Genomic DNA, 21,273 nt, shown 5'->3' with positions numbered 1-21,273 from the left:
ATCCTAAGAAGATTGTCAGTTCTTTTTAGGACTAAAAAAAAAAATCATTCGTTATGGGGAGAATTGTCAATTACTGAATTAATTAAAATGTCTTGTCAGGTTCTCTCTTTAGAAACAATATTTTCAGTTGCAATCATATTTCTTAGTGTAGTTTAATTATTCCTCTACTTTGCCCTAGGACATTTGTATCTACTGAAAAATCTTGGCAAACATTTAATATTTTATGACCTACCTGGATTGTTTTTTTTTAACACATGGCCAACATGTTTCTATGAAGATCGTATAGATGGTTGATTTAATACTTGCATTTAAATCAGTCTTTACTCAGGACTTGGGGGATTTTCCCTATGCTCCGTGTTCATTATAGATGTTACAGTGCCTGGAGACCTATACCCTTTCACTGTTATTCTGACTTTATCCAGACCACCATTGTTCCAATTGCTGAAATTCTTTGCACCATTTTGTTGTAACGCTATATATAACCATCCTAGACCTTTAAAGGATAAATGCCTGTATAGTGAGTTTCAATAATGACTTGAAAGCACCAGTTCTCTCTCCCCCAGGTTGGCAGCATCCTTACCGTAAGTACACTCATGGGGGCATCCATCTCGAGGCTGCACAGCCTTGCTCCTAGCTCCATGCCATTTCTGTGTGGGGAAGAGCAGATCCATCACATGGGTGGGTCAGGAAAGTAGCTGTCCTCATGTAGCCTGCCAGGGGAATCATGGGAAGGTGGGTCACTGTTCGGTGTTCTAATTAGACGGCAAGGTGTGTCCTTCTCGGAGCTGCCTGGGCGCGGTAGACCAGAAAGCTCTGAACCTGGAGTTTTAATTGTCTGTCCTCAGATAGTACACATGTAATATATTATGCTGAGAGTCTCTGGGGAAATGACTCAGTATTCAAGGGCTACTCTCTCATCTCTCCCTCCCAACTGTGCGTTTGCCCTCATGGCCACTTAGAACGCTTTAATCACATTCTTGTTGCCATCAGCACCAAAGTGACATCATTTCCCCTTTAGCTCTGGGACATCACACGGGGCCCCCAACTATGCTTTTTATCCCATTGGAAGAAAAGGCCAGAATTTTAAGGTAATGCTCTGTCCAAAGTATGGGAATGTATAAAAGGGAAGCACAGAGGGACACAGGATCAGATCTGGCTCCCAAGAGGAATCTGCCTGCTGATCACAGCTACCTTTACAACCAAATACTACCCCCCAGGAGCCTCCACATCTTGATTCCTTAAAGTTTAGATCTAAGAGAGCAAGTCCACTGAGAGATGCTGAGCCTTCACCTCTGAGCCCAGGCCGCCTCCTCAAGGGTCCCCTAGGACCTCTCTCCTTGTCGAGTGACCATTCCTATACCCCCACGAGCATACCACACAGACACCCAATATTCCTCCAGAAGGTACATACCATATACTGTGGAGAAATAATTCTTGGCACTTTTAGTGTTTCAATACAAACCTATATTAAAGTATGTTAAAAAAACAAAAAAATACAACAACCACTTAGCTGTGAGGGTGGGAGTGGGCAGTCTATGGGTCCAGCAACCACATATGCCATTTCCTCGGGATCATATTTTTAAGCCTTTTTGTCAGTGTAATGTACCTATTAAATAGAAAATGAAATGTGATTGGCCTTGGATGCCACCGATAGGTTTTTATATAACAAAACTATTGGAAAAACTGCTTTGATGGTTTCTGTAATAATTTTGTAGCCACGTGTGAACGGTGGGTATATTTTCATCTATCTTTTCACAAAATGCATTCGTGCTGCCATCTCTGGGTGGGGAGGTGGGAGTGGGGGTGGTGGGGAGGACAGCTTCGGGGTAGTCACCGTAAAGTTTTTTCAACTCTGCTTCAGGTTTGAAAGATTTTACAGCATGTCAGAAAAAAATACTGGGAGAGGCAAAGTTGAAAAACTGTCCCTAAGCAATTGTTAGATTGCTAGAAGGTGCTAGATTGCTCTTAAGGGTTTCGAGGTATAACTTACATGGGTCTTCCAGAATCCCTCTCTGGGATAGAGTACCAGAGGAAGCCATTCCTGATTCTTCTGCTCCTCGCAGACATTTCTCATTCTGTTTCTTCGGTAGCAACAATGTACTTCTAAAGTAGATAAGCTCCTAGCTGTGCGAATGTTCGGAATTGTTTTATAACTTAGTCTTGGGGTTATCTGATTTCCTTTGAGGCGGGAGGGTACTTATACTTTGTTAAAAAAAAAAAAAGTACAACTGAGCATTTATATGGGCTGGGTTTTGGCTAGATTATTCTAATCGTGCCTAGTTTCTCATTTTAAGTGAGTGAGTGAAGTCATGCAGGAAAGCACACAGGGCTCGATTCTTCAGGGCAAGGCTTGTATTGCCCACTATTCAGACACAGATTTACAAATTCATTGGCTAGAGCTCTGCTGGCCTCTCCCATCCTCTGATTTGTCCTGAGAGCTTTTCTGGAGCTCGTTCTGGACTCCCCTCTTCCCAGCGTCTCTCCCTGACACATGGCCTCCCTAGTGTCCGGTAGATGCCTGCTTTTCCAGGCTCTGTCCTCTTTCCAGTAACAGATCTGTCTTTTGGGATCATCACTTAGTTCCAGGAAGCATTCTGTTCCTGTAGACCTTTGAGCACTTTTTCTGGTATCAGCTTTAACTCTTTTAAAGTGTATCATTCTTCTACCGCAACTACAGACCCAGCAAGCAACACAAACCTGTCTCGGAGCTGAGAAATTCCGTAAACAGAATTTCTCTAATGCTGAGCTTTTGGATTGCCCACCTTTCAGAAAGCCAGGCTTCTGAACAGCTTGGAGGAGATGTACCCCCTCCAAAAACCACCGACAACATTATAATTCCATTATTGAAACTACAGTCCCTAGGACATTCATATTAGGCCAAAATGGGTCTTGTAGTTCACTTGGACATCGTCTATCAAAGAGGCCATAATGACCTGCTAGAGGTTCTTCCTTCTGAACCTTTGTTCTGGGGAAAGCGCTGTGTTTCGGGTGGGGCAGTCTCTCAGTGGGGAAGGACGCTAATGTAATTGGACAGTGTTTTGCTGTGATCACTGTGCCAAAATCCTGCAGAACCTTAACAGGATCTTTCCGCCAATGAATCGAGCCCCCTGTGCACAACTGAACACCACGCTGTGTTATTCTGTTCCAGAATATTTTACAGTTTCTTTTCTTTTGTTTTGTCTTTTTATTTCAACAAAATGAAAATAGAGCTCGGAAGTAAGTTGTGTGAGCCGCTCCCCTCAACATTTGCAGAATTTTCTACTGGCTGCATGCACCCAAGCAGATCCTTTATTTGTGAATTTCAGTAGTCTGATTGCTGCTATGGAAATGTGATCCAAAATCATGATCTTTTCCTGTGATAAGTGAAGTTCACAAAGAAGAAGTCAACATATGTTCCTTATTCTTCTTTTCGGGGGTGGGGGGGTGGGGAGAAAAAAGTCAAACATACACCTGCATGTTACCTGCTTTTTATCCTGGCAGCTCCAGCTCGAAGTAGGCTTTTTTCTGCCAGTTCTATGGTGCAGGCAGTCTCAGGAGCAGCAAGATGAGAAGACTTAAGTGCAGGGAGCTCAGGGGATTCCACTCAAATAGGGCTGCTTGGTGTCAGCCTTCTAGATTAGCAGAAAAGAAAATGGGCAAAATTCTACTGTCAGAAACATAATATATATATAATATATATTATATATATTAAATACAATAATATATATAATATATAATATACATAATATAGGAATTTAAGAGAAGCAAATAAGGCTTCGCTGTTTGGAAGACAGAGTACCCACTGAGTGAGGGGACCAGCACTCTGGCCCTTCCGTGGGACCAGTCAAGCTGAGCTCACCAGTTGCTGGAGGCTTCTGTTCTGGTTCTGCAAACTCGGGTCATTCACCTGCCGCCTCTCCTATTACTTAAATCTGAAAACAAAGCTTGGTGTAAGTCCTTATCACAAAATGGCTAAGAAAACAAAAACAAAACTAAACAAAACCAAAAAACCGTTCCCAGCAAAGAGAGGTAAAGGCAGCATCAGCCAGCAATCGAAACACTGGCGTTGAATTCTAGCCACGGACTGTTGTCTGCAGAAAGCTCTCAGCTGAAATCCTGCTCTCTCTTTTTTCAAAAAGGAGAGACTAACAGGTGTTGGGAGATAAAAACAGGATAGGACCAGCCTGAGACATTTTTCCTGTAATAATCAAGAATTGGAAGAGAATTAAAGAGAAGAACTGTCTCTCCATCTGGCTTAGTATTTAAGGTCTTGTTAGCATGTCACTCAGCCATCTAGAACACCTCTGCTGGTATAAATCCAGCATTTCAGAACCACTGTCAGAACCTAACCCAGTCAGGTTGAAGTTCAGACTAGGGCCAGGGAGAATGAGTCCATGCCCAGCCCCTTTGTTCTCTCTAGTACATTTCTGTAGGATGACCCCACACAGGATCCAAGGTTTTTTGGTATTTGTTTTTTGTTTTTGGCAGGGGGAGGGAAGGGACTTGTTTTTAAAAGACAGACATCAAGAACTGCAATCCTTGTAACTACTTAGAGAAGCCTATCTCAACGATGTGTTACATTTAAATACATATTTGTAAATTTCTTTTACACTTAAACAGACTCTGTCTCTCCAAGAGCCTAGAAAGGAGAACTGAGTTCCAAGCATTCTAATAGACAAACACAGACTCACCACGACAAGTTACAACCTTAAGCTGTAGTAGATGGTTAAATATCGTGTTCTAGACAGGTGTCGGTTAAACCCATACTAGCAGAAGGAACTCTATCTTCACGATTGAGCAGATTTGGGGACATATTGGATATCGTAGTTTCAAAACAAAATCACTCCGCATCATGAACATTTGTTGCAAAAATCTCCCTGGCAGTAAAATCTTGCCCTGTGAATTTTTTTTATCTTTTTTTTTGGTAATTACCTTTCATTTAAATTGGGAAATGACCAAGATGACTCTCTCCAACATCAACACTATACTTTGCAAACAACCTGTCATCAAGGCAATAAGGTTAGCATGGAATTTTTTTTTTTTTTTTTTTTTTTTTTAACTAAGGAGCTGAGAGAAACTTGCGCTCCTTTCCTGGAGCGTGGCTCTGAATCATTGGCTTAAAACAATAAACCACTTTTCTCTTGTTGGAAAATCTTAATTTCTTGGTACAGAGTAAGCAATGAATAAAATTTTTTTTTTGAGATCTTATAGTAAACGAGTTAAGGAATAATAGTAAGAGCTGTCATTCAGAAAGATTTTTTTAAGTGGCTTTTTGACTGTCAATCATATATACGCAATGATATTTCAAAGTATCTAAAAGTAACTTTACAAGTAGCAGTCCCATCTGTCAGACATTTTAATTGTCCGCTGACTTTTATCAACAAGGAAAAAAAATAAGGGAAATTCTCCCGAGGAAATGGTCTGGCTTCCCTTCAAATTCATGGCAGTTTAAGATAAAAGTCAAGCAAAATACAAGGAAGAATAAGAGAATTATGTGTTTTGAGTTATCTTGCTGCTGGTTGAATAAAAGCTTTATTTTTGCCAATAAGAATCTCACTTATCACTGTGTTTCATCAGGTTCAAATACCTAACCCAATCCATCTCCAACTGAACAGGGCTATGCCCCGTATCTAGTCATGTAGGCATAGGAAGGTACTCACTGCTCCAACATCGATGAAATTCCCGTCGCTTTGCCTATTTCTTCCTATGTCTATTTGAAACGATACTGGGATTGAAAGGAATGTTTTGGCTTTTCTCATATGGTTAAATCCTTATGAGCCTTTCTCCGTTCAACTTTTAACTCCCTGGTAAATACTTGTCCTAAGGACACCTCATCTCTTACTCTCTCTCTCTCTCTCTCTCTCCTTTCCTTTTTTGCGGTGTTGGGGAAGCATGCTTCTCATTGTACCAGATACATAACCAGTTTGGACTTGACCCCAAATATTCAAGGCATTATCCATGCAGTTCTTTGCTCTTGTCGATTTTATGCATGCTCTTTGGAAGGCATAGGAGAGCAATAGAAAGGAAGGAGCCCTTCTGACTTCAGATTCTGTCTTTTAGATTAAGAAGTGTGAAAATGGAGCAGAGGAAATTGAATGACCAAGCCAATACTTTGGTGGACCTGGCCAAGGTAAGCTTGGGGTCAGAGCCCTCACGATGAGGTCTGTCGGAACGAAGCTCTGCACGGTCACTGCTCGTGCTTTGGGAGGAGGACTCCCCAAACTTGTTAAATGCGTCAACCCAACAAACCACCCTAAACATGGTGACCCAACTCAATAGAATTTTCCTAAAATTCTTCCTTCATATGCTTCCCCTACATAAATTATTCAGACCCCATTCCAGAAGCCTTCCTACTTATAGGGGCTTGAAAATACAGTAAGAAATATAAGTGGAATATGAGACAACACCCTTGAGTTTCGTATTTGTCATTCTGTTTCATCCCTTTGAGAGCAGAACTACATGCTGAGTTTGACCATTATGTTCAGGGCTACATAGGACTCATCAGTAAAATTATTCTATTTATTTTAATCCCACTCAGAAGACTGTGATGTTGAAATGTAAAATATATATATATATATATATATATATATATATATATATATACACAAGAAATTACATCGTAATGTGAAAATCATCTTTCCAAAAAAAGGGGAATCATTTTAAAATGTTGGATTCTTTTCTCATTATTTAGAAAATCACCATGCTTTTTAAAAAGTTCATTAATGGTCCCTTGATTCTTCTGTCACACTCACAAGATTTATCTGGTTGATTTTTGGTTGTTCCTCTCAAGTCAGTCCAAATGTAAGTATTTGCCGACAATAACAACCTTCCATTTTCCTGAGCTGATTCCAAAAGAGCCATTACGTGGAAGTTCTCAACCTTTTAACAAGAATGCTTTTAAAGGGGCAGCTGTCTCTAGGGACATCTGGGTGGCTCAGTTGGTTAAGCATCAGACTGTTGACTCCAGCTCAGGTCATGATCTCAGGGTCCTGAGATCAAGCCCTGCATTAGGCTTTATTCCCAGTGGGGAGTCTGCTTGAGATTCTCTCTGTCCCTCTTCCCCTCCCCATGCATGCTTTCTCTCTCTCTCTCAAAATAAATCTTAAAAAAAATAAAGGGGCAACTCTCAGTCAAACCCGTACATCCTGTTCTCTTTTAGAAAGCCTTGGTATCCCTAGGGAAATTACATCTATTTGTCCTAACCTCATGAGATAACACAGCTAAGTTATATTTGCATTAATGTATATCGATAACACATACTATAGAAATATGTAAAAGTTGACTCTTTGAGACCAAGAGATAGAAGATAAGCGAAGTATTCAATGACTTTCCCCTGGGGGAGGATATATCATGCACTGAAGGTGGGGAGCACACATGAGACTCAAAAATGTTCTCAATTTACACACACAGCTCTCAGGTGGACATGTCTTGAACAAAGATGGGGCAGACTCTTACATCACTCCAAGGCCAAATGATAAAAGAAACTGGGTAAATAAAACAGACCACTTAGAAATAATATAACCTATAACATTTTACTATATATAATTTAATATTATGAATCTGTACTTTATAATGCCACTTAATGTCACTTCAGGAGTCTAGAAGGCGAGATGCTCATAGATCTATACTCTGCTATAGATTTCAAATTATTTCTTGAGTACCATGTTTCTTATCATGACTACAGATCTCCTGTGCCATAAGGGTTCAGTATTTTCTGAATTGCTCCCATAGTCTCAACACTATGTTGAAAAGATTAAGTTAATGTGCTCTGTCTCCATGACCAAACTCAAACCAGATGCCTGTGTCCTGAATAGTAACTCCCTTAGTCGGTCAGTTCATTTATCATCATTAAGGGGTTATTAAGCAAGTAAGAGCACATTTAATAGAGGGAAATGAGAGAGAGGAATGGACAGCTTTAACAAAGGGCTTGAAACATGGGAAAAGCAGCAATGGACTGAGATTCACGTGCCCACGCTTCCCTTCTTCTGGTCTCTCAGTTCCCGTCGGAAACATAACTGGGAGTCCAATTTACGAATAGACTCTCGTCAAGACAATCCATTTCAAGATACATTTTCCTCTTTCAAACCATTCAGCTCTGAAAAACCTGTAGCCAACAGGGTAGACTGGTCACGTAATCACTCCCAATTTTTCACCTCTCAAAAGGCTACTTGACCCAATGAAGAGCCTGTGATTTGAAACCTAGGACCACACAAGATTTTTCAGATTTTTTTCTTGCTTTAAGTTATAAATTACTTGGCCAAATTAGTTTCTCCTAAACTTCCTTCCTATCCCACCTTCGCAATTTTTGCTACATCCAGTACCGACGATATACTCTCATGTATTCTTTCAGTGTGCTTCATTTAAAAAATTACGCTTGCCCTGATAAATATTACATGTTGCAAAACGAATGTGATGTGCTAACTTTTGGAGCTGCTACTAAGAGATCCATGTAAATATTAAATCACAACCTTGTCTCTTCACCACCAAAAATCATGGGGCATACCACCAATGGACCTGTATGACATTTTCTGCAACTGGATCAAATTAAGGCTTAAGAGCTTATATATTTTTAGGAGGGGAGGGTCAGTGGGGGAGAGAGAGAATCTTAAGCAGGCTCCACATTCAGTGTGGAGCCCAAGGTGGGGCTTGATCTCAAAACCCTGAGATCACAAACTGAGCCAAAACCAAGAGATGGAGGCTCAACTGAGCACCCCCAGGGGCCCCAAAGATCTTACATTTCTAAATCCTGGCATTGAACCGACGTACTGAATCTGCTTTGAAAAGTCAAGTGTTCCGTGACCCGATGTCCCTATTTCTTTGCATGCCGCCAAAAGGAAGCCAACCCTCAGACTTGCAGAGTTCAGAGCTTGTTTCCAGGGCAAATGTCCCGAAACACAAATTCGTGGTTTCGCTATCTGTCTCCTGTCCTCTTTTGCAGACCCAGAACATCATGTATGACATGATTTCCGACCTAAATGAACGGAGCGAAGATTTTGAGAAGAGGATCGTTACCGTGGAGACCAAGCTAGAGACTCTGATTGGGAGCATTCACGCCCTCCCTGGGCTCATCAGCCAGACCATCAGGCAACAGCAGAGAGATTTCATCGAGGCTCAGATGGAGAGCTACGACAAGCACGTCACCTACAACGCTGAGCGGTCCCGGTCCTCGTCCAGGAGACGGCGGTCCTCCTCCACAGCGCCACCAACTTCATCAGAGAGTAGCTAGAAGAGAATCAGTTAACCACAAAATAAGACTTTTTGCCATCATATGGTCAATATTTTAGCTTTTATTGTAAAGCCCCTATGGTTCTAATCAGCGTTATCCGGGTTCTGATGTCAGAATCCTGGGAACCTGACACTAAGTTTTAGGCCAAAATGAGTGAAAACTCTTTTTCTTTTCCTTTCAGATGCACAAGGAATGCACCAATTATTGCTCTATAGATTGTTCCTCCTGTAATTTCACTAACTTTTTATTCATGCACTTCAAACAAACTTTACTACTACATTATATGATATATAATAAAAAAAAGTTAATTTCTGCACATACTTGTTTGGTCACTTGACACTCCTAAAGGTTCACTTCTCCCATGGTTTTCAAGCTAAAATGACTGGTTATCATCGGATACACGTTGATAACGTTCATTCCCCAGAGTCTGGCTGCTTGGAAGAAGACTTTCAGTCTCTCTGTACTCCATTCACTAAGCTTTTCCCCTGTTAGGTAATGTTACAGTCACATTCATTTGACGCAACCAGCTTGCTATTCTTTTTGAGTTTACGGTGTCTAGTTTCTAATTGCATCTGTTTCCAAATTATCTGGAAGGTGGAGCTGTTACATCAAAGCATCTATATACAGGGGTGCACAGATGCTTTCTAGAATTATTTTATTCCCAGTTTACCAGGAAATGTATTTAAAGAAAGTATTAGGGTACACTGCTGTCTGTGAACTAATATTGAAGACTTTTTGGTCTAAACTAGTTATTTTGTCTTCTTCCTTGGGTTCGTTTATTATGGGAGGACCACAATGTGCTCGGTTTGGATTTCATTTATACTCACATATGCATCTGTTCGCATAGTCCCTTACATTGTAGTGGACATAAACGAGCCTAACTCAACATGTCCCTTATCATTTGGCAAGGTGGAACTCTTGGTCAAGGCAAGACCAGCCTCTTGGTTTCTACTTGTGTATTTGGTACCAGGAAGTAAATGGCACCTAGTCAATTTCATGAGCTCTATCACATTTGTTTCATGGACGGTTAAGGTCGGTTGCAGTGAAAGGGAGCAGGGTGGTTAACTGTGGCCAGCCAGCGCATCTCTTTCTAAATTTACTGTAAGAATTGACTGGGTTTGGAGAACCGTCTTGGAGGGGGTAGCAGTGTGAACCTTCCTCACCTGCTGATGGCCTCCAGAGCCTCCTGGAAGAGCTGATCTGTAGTAGCACGGGGAACACATCACAAAAGTTAGTCATGATTTGGACAGCTCTCCAACCAGCCTGCTTGGATGGACCTAAACCTACAATATACTCCTTCATTTTCAGAGAAATCTGCTTTTACCCTCTTCCCCTTCATTTTACACCATACCCTTCGCTGTCTATGTTACCATGCAGTAGGATGCTAGCCTATCAAGGATCTTTCTTTTCCAACAACTGGAGTGACTAATCTCATCACTTTGCATGACTCAATGAATAAAATCACTTTCAAAAGTCTTATCCCTAACTGATGCAAAGATCAGACATTCCCATTCAAGATCAAGGATATAAAAGGATGATTTCTGTAGATTGCATGAGAATTGCTTACAACTTATTACTTGTCCAAAGTGGCTGAAAAGAAAAGCCATTTGCACATCATATGTGTGTCTGTGTAGGATGAGGATGAGGCCTAGGTGGTCTTTTAAAAATAAGTGAAAGAAAAACTTTTAACACGATTCTGGGAACATACTGCTGAGTTAAATGAACTTCAAAATCCTACCTTCATAGGGACGTCTATTCCATGGATGCAGTTAAATTTTTCTTCTATGTATTCTGGGTTATATACAAGAAGAGATCCAGTATTTGGTATAAACACTGGACATAAGAAAGAGAAATTCTGAAAAGATGATAGATTTGTTCTGGCCATTGATACCCTTAATTCTTATGTGTTCTGCCTCTCTGGTGACTAAAAAGCAAAATAGCAGATAATTAAGTTTAATGATCTTGGGATTGATTGGTTAGCACCACCATCCCAGAATATGCTGCAAGGCTAGGGAAAAAATAATACATAGCTGAAGCACAGAGGAGAGAAATTAAATTTTCAATTTCATTACCTTGTTTAACCTCCTCTTCCTGATTCAATGCAGCTCCTGTAAGCTGGTGTTCACCAGTCCCCTAGCTTCGATCTGTCTTTTCCTGCTTCTTTATGCAAAGTCCACGAAGACTGGTAATGATTTGACAAAAGCCTATGACCCTTTGTTTCTGTATTTTAGAAAATACCAAATAACCACAGCTTGAAAGAGGAAAAGAAGACCCAGCGGTTGGGTTGACATTATGGTCAACGAGTTGTTAAATGAAGCCTACTTCCCTGCAGCATGACCACCGTCTCCTCCCACATGGCTTTCAGCAGGAGGCGGGATCCCCTGGGGGGTCCTCAGAACACTATTCCTGTGGGGTATCTAGGCTTTGCTCTAATTTGCATTTTATCAAAATGTCTAATGATAACTGAGTGTGTCGTTACACCTGCCAGCCTACCACACCTGGGCCTCCTTGTTTCTGGATAGCCAGGATGCTAACATAGGGCTACCACAAATCATATTGAATGACAACAGCTTCCCTTCTCCTAGTTACGCACAGCATCACAAGTTGGCCACAACAAAGATCCCATGCGCATCGAGAAAAGAGGATGAGCCACGTTGAACATGTAATAGATCTTGGAAATTGGTATTTGCGTTCTCCCCAATTGCTCCTCCCTTGGTAACTTTTCCAAGAGCCTCTTCTCATCAAAGCATCTGCGGTAAGCTGATAATGATATTCCAAATGAGGGTATTGTGTTCCGAAAGAGAGGATGGGAATTGGGAAGGGGGGACCTGTGGGTTAGGTTTAACACAAATCTCAAGGAGTGGATTAAAATTCTACAGCCCCAGTATTTTGCAACTTTGCCTGGTCTTTGACAAGTGGAATAACGAAGCAGAAAGAGCATGAGGTTCAAAGAATGGGGTTCAACACCGACTCCTGGCACTTGTTAGCTCAACACACTTGAACAGCCCGAATCCTACTGAACCTCTTCATTCTCGGCCACAAAACAAGAGTCCGAGGAGAGAGCAGAGGGCCTTTATGAAGCCTGGCATCTATTTTTCCACACGATGGTAGACATTTTCTATCACCATTTCCAGGGTAAGGCAAAAAAATGCCCAAACCCTCAATACCTGCCTGTTTTACCACTTCTAACACCTGGCAGTAGACTTTATAAATTCTCTCTCTTGCTTAATTTTTTTTTTTTTAAGATCTTATTTATTTGACAGAGAGAGATTCAGCAAGAGAGGGAACACAAACAGAGGGAGTAGGAGAGGGAGAAGCAGGTTTCCCACTGAGCAGAGAGCCTGGCGCGGGGCTCGATCCTAGGACCCTGGAATCATGACCTGAGCCAAAGACAGATGCTTAATGACGGAGCCACCCAGGCACCCCTGCTTAATTCATTCTTAAAGGAAGTTCCCAGACTCTGCATTTGTTGATCATTTCCTGATCCTGTGATTGTTTTGTGTGTAATGGAATCTAGACTATCGATAGGTACGCATTCTCTGTCCTTGTGATTCTGGCCCACCCTTTCCTCCTCTTGCCATCCCACAAAATCTGTTAGTAGACATGATCCAGAAGGGTGCTTGTGCCCCATGCTGGCAATTTGGGCTACATGATGGGGGCTGAGCTAGTATAGTCGCCCAAGAACCAGACCAAAGGTCTCAATTGCTTTGCCAAACACATCCCTATCATTGGTGAGCTTCCATGTATTTCTCCCCCTCTGTAACACACACAGAGATACAGTTTATGTGTTCTAACAGGAACGGTCAAGCCGGTCCACTAAGAAAATACTATCTAACTGGCTGTTTGACAAATGAATCCCAGTAGATGCGGTGAGGCTGGGAGCCAGGGCAACAAAGGGTAGGACACCAGCAACTTCTCCATCTCACTGACACTTTGGCCAGAGTCTGTGATGGGCATGCTCCTTTTCAATTTCTTAGGGAAGGAAAAAAAAAAAAAAAGCCCATCAATGATGCTTTCTAGTACTTGTCTGAAATATGTCTCGAGTCAGTGAACCCAGAAATAGAAAATATAGATTAGAACTTTGCAGATATTTCCCATTTCAAATTTTTAGAAATGATTTGAATTCTCTGCCCCACTCCTTCCCACTCCCTGCCCCCACCCCCTGACGTGGCTTTTTCTCTACTTACGGGCTTTCTTCTTTTTCTTCTGCTCCAGTCTTCATGGTCCCCACATGGCAGGGTTGGGGAGGGGGTTACGAAAGTAATTAGGAATTCCTGGGGCTGCTTAATCCTGGCTGTGTTAGGTGTTCTCCATCGGAGGAGCTGGCTCAGCTTTAGGTCCTTCCAAAGGGGAGTGTGAACTAGACGGTACTCAGCAGACTATGGCTAAGCAGAAGGCTGAAAAGGATTCTCTCTCTCTCTCCAGGCTTCCTACTTTGTTAATAACTTGACTCCTCCACTCCTCATTAGGAAAGTGGCTCTTGTCTCTCTCTCTCTCTCTCCACAGCTCAATGACTTAATTGTCAATTTCCCCGGGATCTCCGACCCCTCAAAAAATCTGTAAAGAAGATATTTTGTTAAAAAAAAGAAGAAAAAGATATTTCTTGTTAACTCAACCCTTTTACTTCACGTATCTCGTGGCAGCAAAAACCTAGTGCCCACCACTATGGTGAAGGAATGGAAATATTTCAGGGGCTCCTGGCTCACTCCGCCAATAGGGCAGGTGACTTGATCTCAGGATCATGAGTTCAAGCCCCATGATGGGTGTAGAGATTAGTTAACAGTAAAAAAAAAAAAAAGTCTTTAAAAAAAAAGAAAGGAAATGTTTGAACTCATTTATTTTTTCCTCCCCCAGGGGCTTCTGTTGCCTGGTAGGATTTATTGATTTATTTTTATTTAAATTAGTTCAGCTCAAAGGAAAAATATGCATGCACAAGGACTGTTTTGTGGGTATGAGTGACAAGGGACGCACACAGGTGACAGAACAGACCCAGTGTGGCCACCTACACTCTGAGGCAATACCACCTATTAGCTTCACTGAGGCTGAATCAGGGAACGAAGGCCGACACCTGACATGCTGGGGAGACGGCGGCCACCCGCCCTGCTCAGATGGTGGATGAGGGATGATTTGAGACACTTAAATAAAGATATCTCTATCTTCGCAGTACAGGAAGAATCAAAATTGCTTTAGTAAGAAGACATTTGGTATAATGTACAACAAAAATCTCACACCTTCTGGTCATAACATTCTAAATCTACATTATTCTAAAAGACCAGCATTTTCATGGTGCCACCTACCATCCCTCCAGGGGGGCTAGAATAGATCGGTGCCTGTTTCTCCGATTTTTACACATGCAATGTGATTATGCAAAATTCCGAATCCCAGATGAGCCTGTTGTCTGTCTCTTTTATTCCCACTTTTGTTTTGCTTGTAAATGGGATTGTCAGGTTGGACATTCTTATTTCTGTGGGCCTTGGGAATACAAATCCCAAATTAACCATTGTATTGGGTAAAATCACAGTGCCTGGGAGAGGAAACTAACAGGGAATGGATAACAGGCGTTCAGCGAGCCAGTATTTTTTATTTTTGAGTTGGTGAGGGGAAAGTATGTAACATGATGGCAAAAGGGCACTTGTTGCTGATTTCTTTAAAAAACTTAGTTTTGTACTATTTTTATATGTTTTAAAATATGTTTGGGGAATTTGAGGATTATACTTCACTTGAGAGAGAGCACGGGTAACAGAGCAGTTAGTGCTCTTCAAACAGAGTGCAGTGGCGGAGAAAAGATGGACAAATGTTTTCTAGTGATGGGAAAACAGCTCTGGGATGGAATCCTTCATATCTTCATGGGATTCCTGCTCCCTCTCCTTTCTAGAAACGGTCAGGTTAAGAGGACATTTCTTCTGCATCCACAATGAAGCAGATCTGAAAACTTAGGAAAAAGCCAAATATTGCTTATTGAAAAAGCAGCCCTTTTATTAATAAAAAAAAAATGTAAAGATTACATTTCCAGAGGAAAACCCCTTTACAAAGGTAGTTGATGAAAAGCTGTTTATAGAAAGGAGAGGAATCGAGGAAGTGATGTGTTTTCATTCTTGACTTTGATAATTAAAAAGCTAGAAATTAAAATGATGTCAGAGAAACAAACAAAAGCCCAGTAAGAAAGCATGAAAAGTGAAAAAGCATCAAGGGAGGAACCCAAAGTGAGAGGAAACCAAGCAGCCTGGCAGTAAGTAACCAGGGATGAATTTACACTCTTAAAAAAGAGAAAATTGAAGACGGAGTTAAAAACAATACACATCCAAGTGCTTTTTACAAAAGGCACAGTTAAAGCCCAAATTACAAGGAGGGTTTAGACTAGTGTCAATAAATAAAAAACAGTGGTGGCAATATTCATGTCAGATTAATGGAATTCAAAAGAAACAGTACGAAATCACAAAAGGATAGCCCTTGTGTTAGTGCCTTTTCATACTGACAGGAATGTGGACACGAAATCGCATTGCACTAAATAGCAAAGCATATAAAGCAAAACGATCACAAAACAAAAGAAAAACATTATGGGAGAGCTTAAGACTTCTTTTTAGCCTGGAGAGTTAAAGAAACACAAAAATTCACAGTTGTGGTTTTAGCAAACTGCTGCAGCCACCCTGGAAAACAGTATGAGTTTTCTCAAAAAGATAAAAATAGAGCTACCCAACGACCCAGCCGTGACCCAAAGGATACAAAAATATTAATTTGAAGGGATATGTGCATCCCAGTGTGTATATTAGCATTATCAACAATAGTCAAATTATGGAAAGAGCCCAGATGTCCAATGACTGATGAATGGATAAAGAAAATGTGGTATATATATACACACATACATACACAATGGAATATTATGCAGCCATCAAAAAGAATGAAATCTTGCCCTTTGCAATAATGTGGATAGAACCTGAGTGTATTATGTTAACAAAAGAAGTCAGAGAAAGACAAATAGCCTATGATTTCACTCATATGTGGAATTTAAGAAACAAAATAAATGGACCTGAGGGGAAAAAAGAGAGAGAGAGAGAGAGAGGCAAGTCAAGAAACAGACTCTTACCTATAAAGAGCAAACTGATGGTTACCGGTAGGGAGGTGGGGAAGGGATGGGTAAAATGGGTCATGGACATTAAGGAGGGCATTTGATGTGATGAAAAGCAGGTGTTATATGTAAGTGTTGAATCACAAAATTCTACACCTGAAACTAATATTACACTGTATGTTATATTAACTGACAGCAATTTAAATAAAAACTTGTAAGAAAAAAAGAGTCATGGTTTTGCAGGAAAAATAAATATTATCAGAAGAGGCCCAAGAACTAGTAGAAACAGGAAAGATGTACTCTTTGATAAATGACCGGGGTAAATGGCTAGGCATTTTTAAAAAGCTAGTATTACATCCACAACTTACATTGTAGAAAAGATTTAACTCCAAACGGATCATAGAGCTAAATGTAAAAACTGAAACTTTACAAGTATTCTTTACAAGAATATAAGATGGATGAATTTCTCTAAGACCTAGGTATAATAAACAGCTTTATGGAATCCAGAGGTAATAAAAGACAGATGCATTTGATTCCATAAAAATGAAAGAACTTTTGCATAGCAGTAAAGATTGTAAGCAAAGTTAGAAGTTGCTGACTTGTGCACTGGGCTCCATGCTGGGCACAGAGCCTACTTTAAAAAGAAAAAAGAAAAAAAACAAAACAAAACAAAACAGGGAAAATAACAATTGTTGTCGAAGATGTAGAGAAATGATAAACCTGTGTATTTTTAATGGGAATGAAAAATGGTACAGCTGCTGTGGAAGACAGTTGGGTGGTTCCTCAGTAAAACACAGAATCATCTTATAATCCTGCATTCCACTCCTAGATACACACCTAAAAGAACTGTAAGGGGCTCAAACTGATATTTGTACACCCAAGTTAATAGCAGCATTATCCACAGTAGCCAAAAGGTAGAAAGAATTCAAATATCACCAACACATAAATGAGTAAAGAAAATCTGGTACATGCATACAATTGTATTTCATATAAGGCAATTCTGATACATGCTACAACATAGATGAACCTTGAAAATGTTATACTAAATGAAATAAGCCAGGCACAAAAAAGACAAATACTGTGTGATTCCATGTATATGACATATTTAGAAGATGCAAATTCATAGAGACAGAGTGGAGCATAGAAATTATCAGGGGGGGCTAGAAGAGGACCAGAGAACTACTGCTTAATGAGTAAAAAGCTTCTGTTTGGGGTGATAGTAATTTTCTGGACTAGGTCGTGGTGATTGTTGCACAACAATATGAATGAACTTAATGTCACTGAATTGTACACTTAAATATGATTAAAATTTTGTTTTGTAAAAGAAAAAGTTGCTGATAAATTATAGGATAATATTTGCAGCATTCATCATAGAGAAAGGACTAAAATCATTAATACAGAGAAGGAATTTTTTTTTTTTTTTTTAGTTTTTATTTAAGTAATCTCTACACCCCACCTAGAGCTCGAACTCATGACCTTGAGATCGAGGGTATCATGCTCTTCTGACTGAGCCAGCTAGACGCCCCTAGTGAAAGAATTCTTAAAATTGAGAGGGAAAGATCAAAAAGCCAAAAAGAAATATTAAAAAATGGATTAAAGACCAATGATTTTCTAAAATAACAGATATAAAGTGATTCTTAAAAAGATAAAAAGATATTTTCTTTATAGTAAGAGATGCAAATTGGAACTACACTGATACACCATTTCTCTCCCATTCGATTGGCAAAAATGGAGTGTTTGACAGTCCAGTTCCCTGGGAAGTGGGCATATAAGCATTTTAATCCTCTCCATGTGGGAGTGTAGAAGGGCACAACCCTCTAGAAAGAAATTCAGCCATGTCTAAGAAAACCACGTTTATTTCTGACCCAGAAATCTCACTTCTAGGTTTTGACTCTGAAGATAGAACTTCCAACGTTATAGGAGAATATACCAACAAGGAGGTGAATTACAGCATGACCTAATAATTGCAGGACATTGCAGGCAACAGCAATGCTTACATGTAAAAATTGTTTTTTCAAAATACAGTAAGTGGCTGTGCAAAATGATAACGAAGATCTCTATGAACAGAGCTAATGGCATCGAGAATTTATTGATAGAGGTCCAAGAAGCCAACTAAGGAAAGAAGTACATGTAGTGTATTTGTGAAATAAGAAACAAGGAGAAATAAGAAAAATAAGAACGTAAGTTAGAGGGCGCCTGGGTGGCTCAGTGGGGTAAGCCTCTGCCTTCAGCTCAGGTCATGATCCCAGAGTCCTGGGATCGAGCTTCACATTGGGCTCTCTGCTCAGCAGGGAGCCTGCTTCCTCCCCTCTCTGCCTGCCTCTGCCTGCTTGTGATTTCTGTCTGTCAAATAAATAAATAAAATCTTAAAAAAAAAAAAAGAACGTAAGTTAGAAATAAGAAAAAGGAGAAATAGGAAAAGCAGATCGATTTTTTGCAATAGGAAATACTAGGGCAAGCCAGAAACTAACAAAATTGTATACTACAGGGGATAGGTGGGGATAGGGTGGAAGGAATGGCAGGGCGGTGACACTAGTCTGGCTATGTTATTAATAATTTTCACTTTTTGAACCATGTCTATCTTTAAATGCTCAAATGGTGTCAGTGGGGAAAAAAAACTGTATTGGGGCACCTGGGTGGCTCAGTTGGTTAAGCATCTGCCTTTCGTGATCCCAGGGTCCTGGGGTGGAGTCCTCCATCGGACCCCTGGCTCAGCGGGGAGCCTGCTCCCCTCTCTGCTTCTGCTGCTCCCCCTGTTTATGCTGTTTCTTTCTCTATCAGATAAATAAATAATATCTTTAAAAAAAAACCCAAAACACACAAAAAAACTATCAGTGAGAATATGGGAAAAACTGAGCCTCACTGAATTTCAAATGAAAAATATAACCATATCAAAGTGTGTGTGTCGCAGGGGAGGCGGGAGCAAACTCGGTAATTTTTTATAACTGTTGCTTTTGCACGGATCATGGACTTGCAGAAGCACTGCAAAAGACAGGACAAGAGTTTCCTTATATCCCTACTCATGTCCCCAGTGGTCACATCTTACAGCACCCTAGTATAATTGTAAAGCCAAGAACTTAACATGGGTGCGATATTAACCAGTCTACAGACCTTACTGGAACGAAATAACCTCAGTCTAAAGACATTCATTATGCTTCTAACAGTAGTGTGGGTTAGCCCTTGGAAAACTACTTTCTGTACACTGGAAGTTTGAGACAGTGAATTAAATATCTTGAAGACAGCAAGAACAGATTTTTCATGGTTGGGGAAGGGAGTTCCAAATGCAGAGCGGGGTTAGGCTAGGAAGAGCCCTCTGGACTCACAGATCTAGAAACAGGTCCAGATAGACATTTCAGTAAACATATGACTGTGGGCTCATTTCTTCATTCTGTTTGCTGAGAAGACCTAACAGCAAAAGAACCCCAAACCTCGAGCCTGACCTTGAATTCTTTTTTTTTTCATTTCTTTTCTTTTTTTTTTAAATTTTTATCCCCAGGGGTACAGGTCTGTGAATCACCAGGTTTACACACTTCACAGCACTCACCAAAACACATACCCTCCCCAATGTCCATAACCCCACCCCCTCTTCTCCCAACCCCCCTCCCCCCAGCAACCCTCAGTTTGTTTTGTGAGATTAAGAGTCACTTATGGTTTGTCTCCCCCCCAATCCAATCTTGTTTCATTGATTCTTCTTCTACCTACTTAAGCCCCCATGTTGCATACTGACCTTGAATTCTTAATACTAGTCTCCACTAAATATTGAATACCGTTCTCCTGGTAGAGACGGCAGATTACGAAATAGGGCAGGGAAGTTCAAGATGAGCCTGGAAAATCTTCTACCAGAAAGGAAAAAACATTCGAAAAGGATACGAAGGACATGAGGGACCCAGTGGGCAGCCTCGAGGAGCACAAACCATAAAATCACAAATCTGGGAGAGTCTGCACATCAAAAAATACTGATAATAGGAGTCTATGAATTAAAATATAGAATCAATATGTTTTATATGAAATATAAAATATATATAATATGTAAAATGAGTATAAAACTGAATTAAAATTTATATTTTAATAAATGTGTGTTATATAAACATATAATCAAATTATAATTAAAATATATAACTAAAACATATTACATATACTTAATAAAATTTATTTATTTGCTTACTAAATAAAAGGAACAAAACTCTTCCATACAGTGAGCAAAAGTTTGTGGCGATTGGGATGGTTATTCATGTAGGATCAAAATATCCTCCAAAATATTATTTTACTAATTTTAAAGAGCTCATTGTCATTTGCCATTTAAAATTAAAATGGGTGGGCACCTGTGTGGCTCAGTCAGTTGAGCGTCTGACTCTTGATCTCGGCTCTGGTCATGATTGCAGGGTCATGAGACTGAGCTCCTCATGGCTCTGTGCTCGGCAGGGAGTCTGCTTCTCTCCCTCTCCCTCTGCCCCACACTTGAGTACATTCTCTAAAATAAACACATCTTTAAAACAAAATAAAATAAAATAAGAAAAAGCAAACCCAGCAACCATTACTTTGAGAAAACAAAGTAACATTACCAATAAATAGTACAGACCAAGGTCATGTATACCTGATATGAGGCAGAAAAGGAAGACATGTCATTTATGTGGTAATCCCACCCAAAATACATAACCTGAATTCAGTAATGAGGAACTATCAGATAACCCCAAAGACAGAAACCAAAAGGAAATGTAAACTGAATTTTTAAACAACTAAACAGTCTTTAAAAATGTCAATTTTTAAAAAAGACCCAAAAAAAGCCAGATTATGGGATGCTGAATAAATACAACTATTGCAAGTCATCTTTCTAAACAGAAGGAAAAGTTAAATTATAAAGGACATCAGGAAGAAATGGATGCATTCCTAGAAACATATAAACTACCACAACTGAACCAGGAAGAAATAGAAAGCCTGAACAGACCCATAATTAGTAAGGAGATTGAAACAGTCATTAAAAATCTCCAAACAAACAAAAGCC

At 40.2% G+C, this 21,273-nt stretch overlaps 1 protein-coding gene across 5 annotated transcripts in view; it reads left to right on the top strand.

Moving 5' to 3' along the window:
* The window catches only part of KCNN2 (potassium calcium-activated channel subfamily N member 2), a 460,896-nt gene extending 451,381 nt beyond the window's left edge, over window positions 1–9,515 (top strand). For all 5 annotated transcript variants that reach the window (XM_059416113.1, XM_059416111.1, XM_059416114.1 and 2 more), the window contains 2 exons: window positions 6,040–6,109; window positions 8,918–9,515. In XM_059416113.1, the coding sequence (XP_059272096.1) occupies window positions 6,040–6,109; window positions 8,918–9,205 (358 nt within the window). In that variant the 3' untranslated portion in view covers window positions 9,206–9,515. The remainder of the gene's footprint in view (window positions 1–6,039; window positions 6,110–8,917) is intronic.
* Window positions 9,516–21,273: the final 11,758 nt, after the last annotated feature.

This window comes from Mustela nigripes, chromosome 12 (assembly GCF_022355385.1).
Source record: "Mustela nigripes isolate SB6536 chromosome 12, MUSNIG.SB6536, whole genome shotgun sequence".
Taxonomy (NCBI): Eukaryota; Metazoa; Chordata; class Mammalia; order Carnivora; family Mustelidae; genus Mustela; species Mustela nigripes.
The sequence above is the reverse complement of the archived record's forward strand: the minus strand, read 5'-3'. Positions and strand labels throughout refer to the sequence as shown.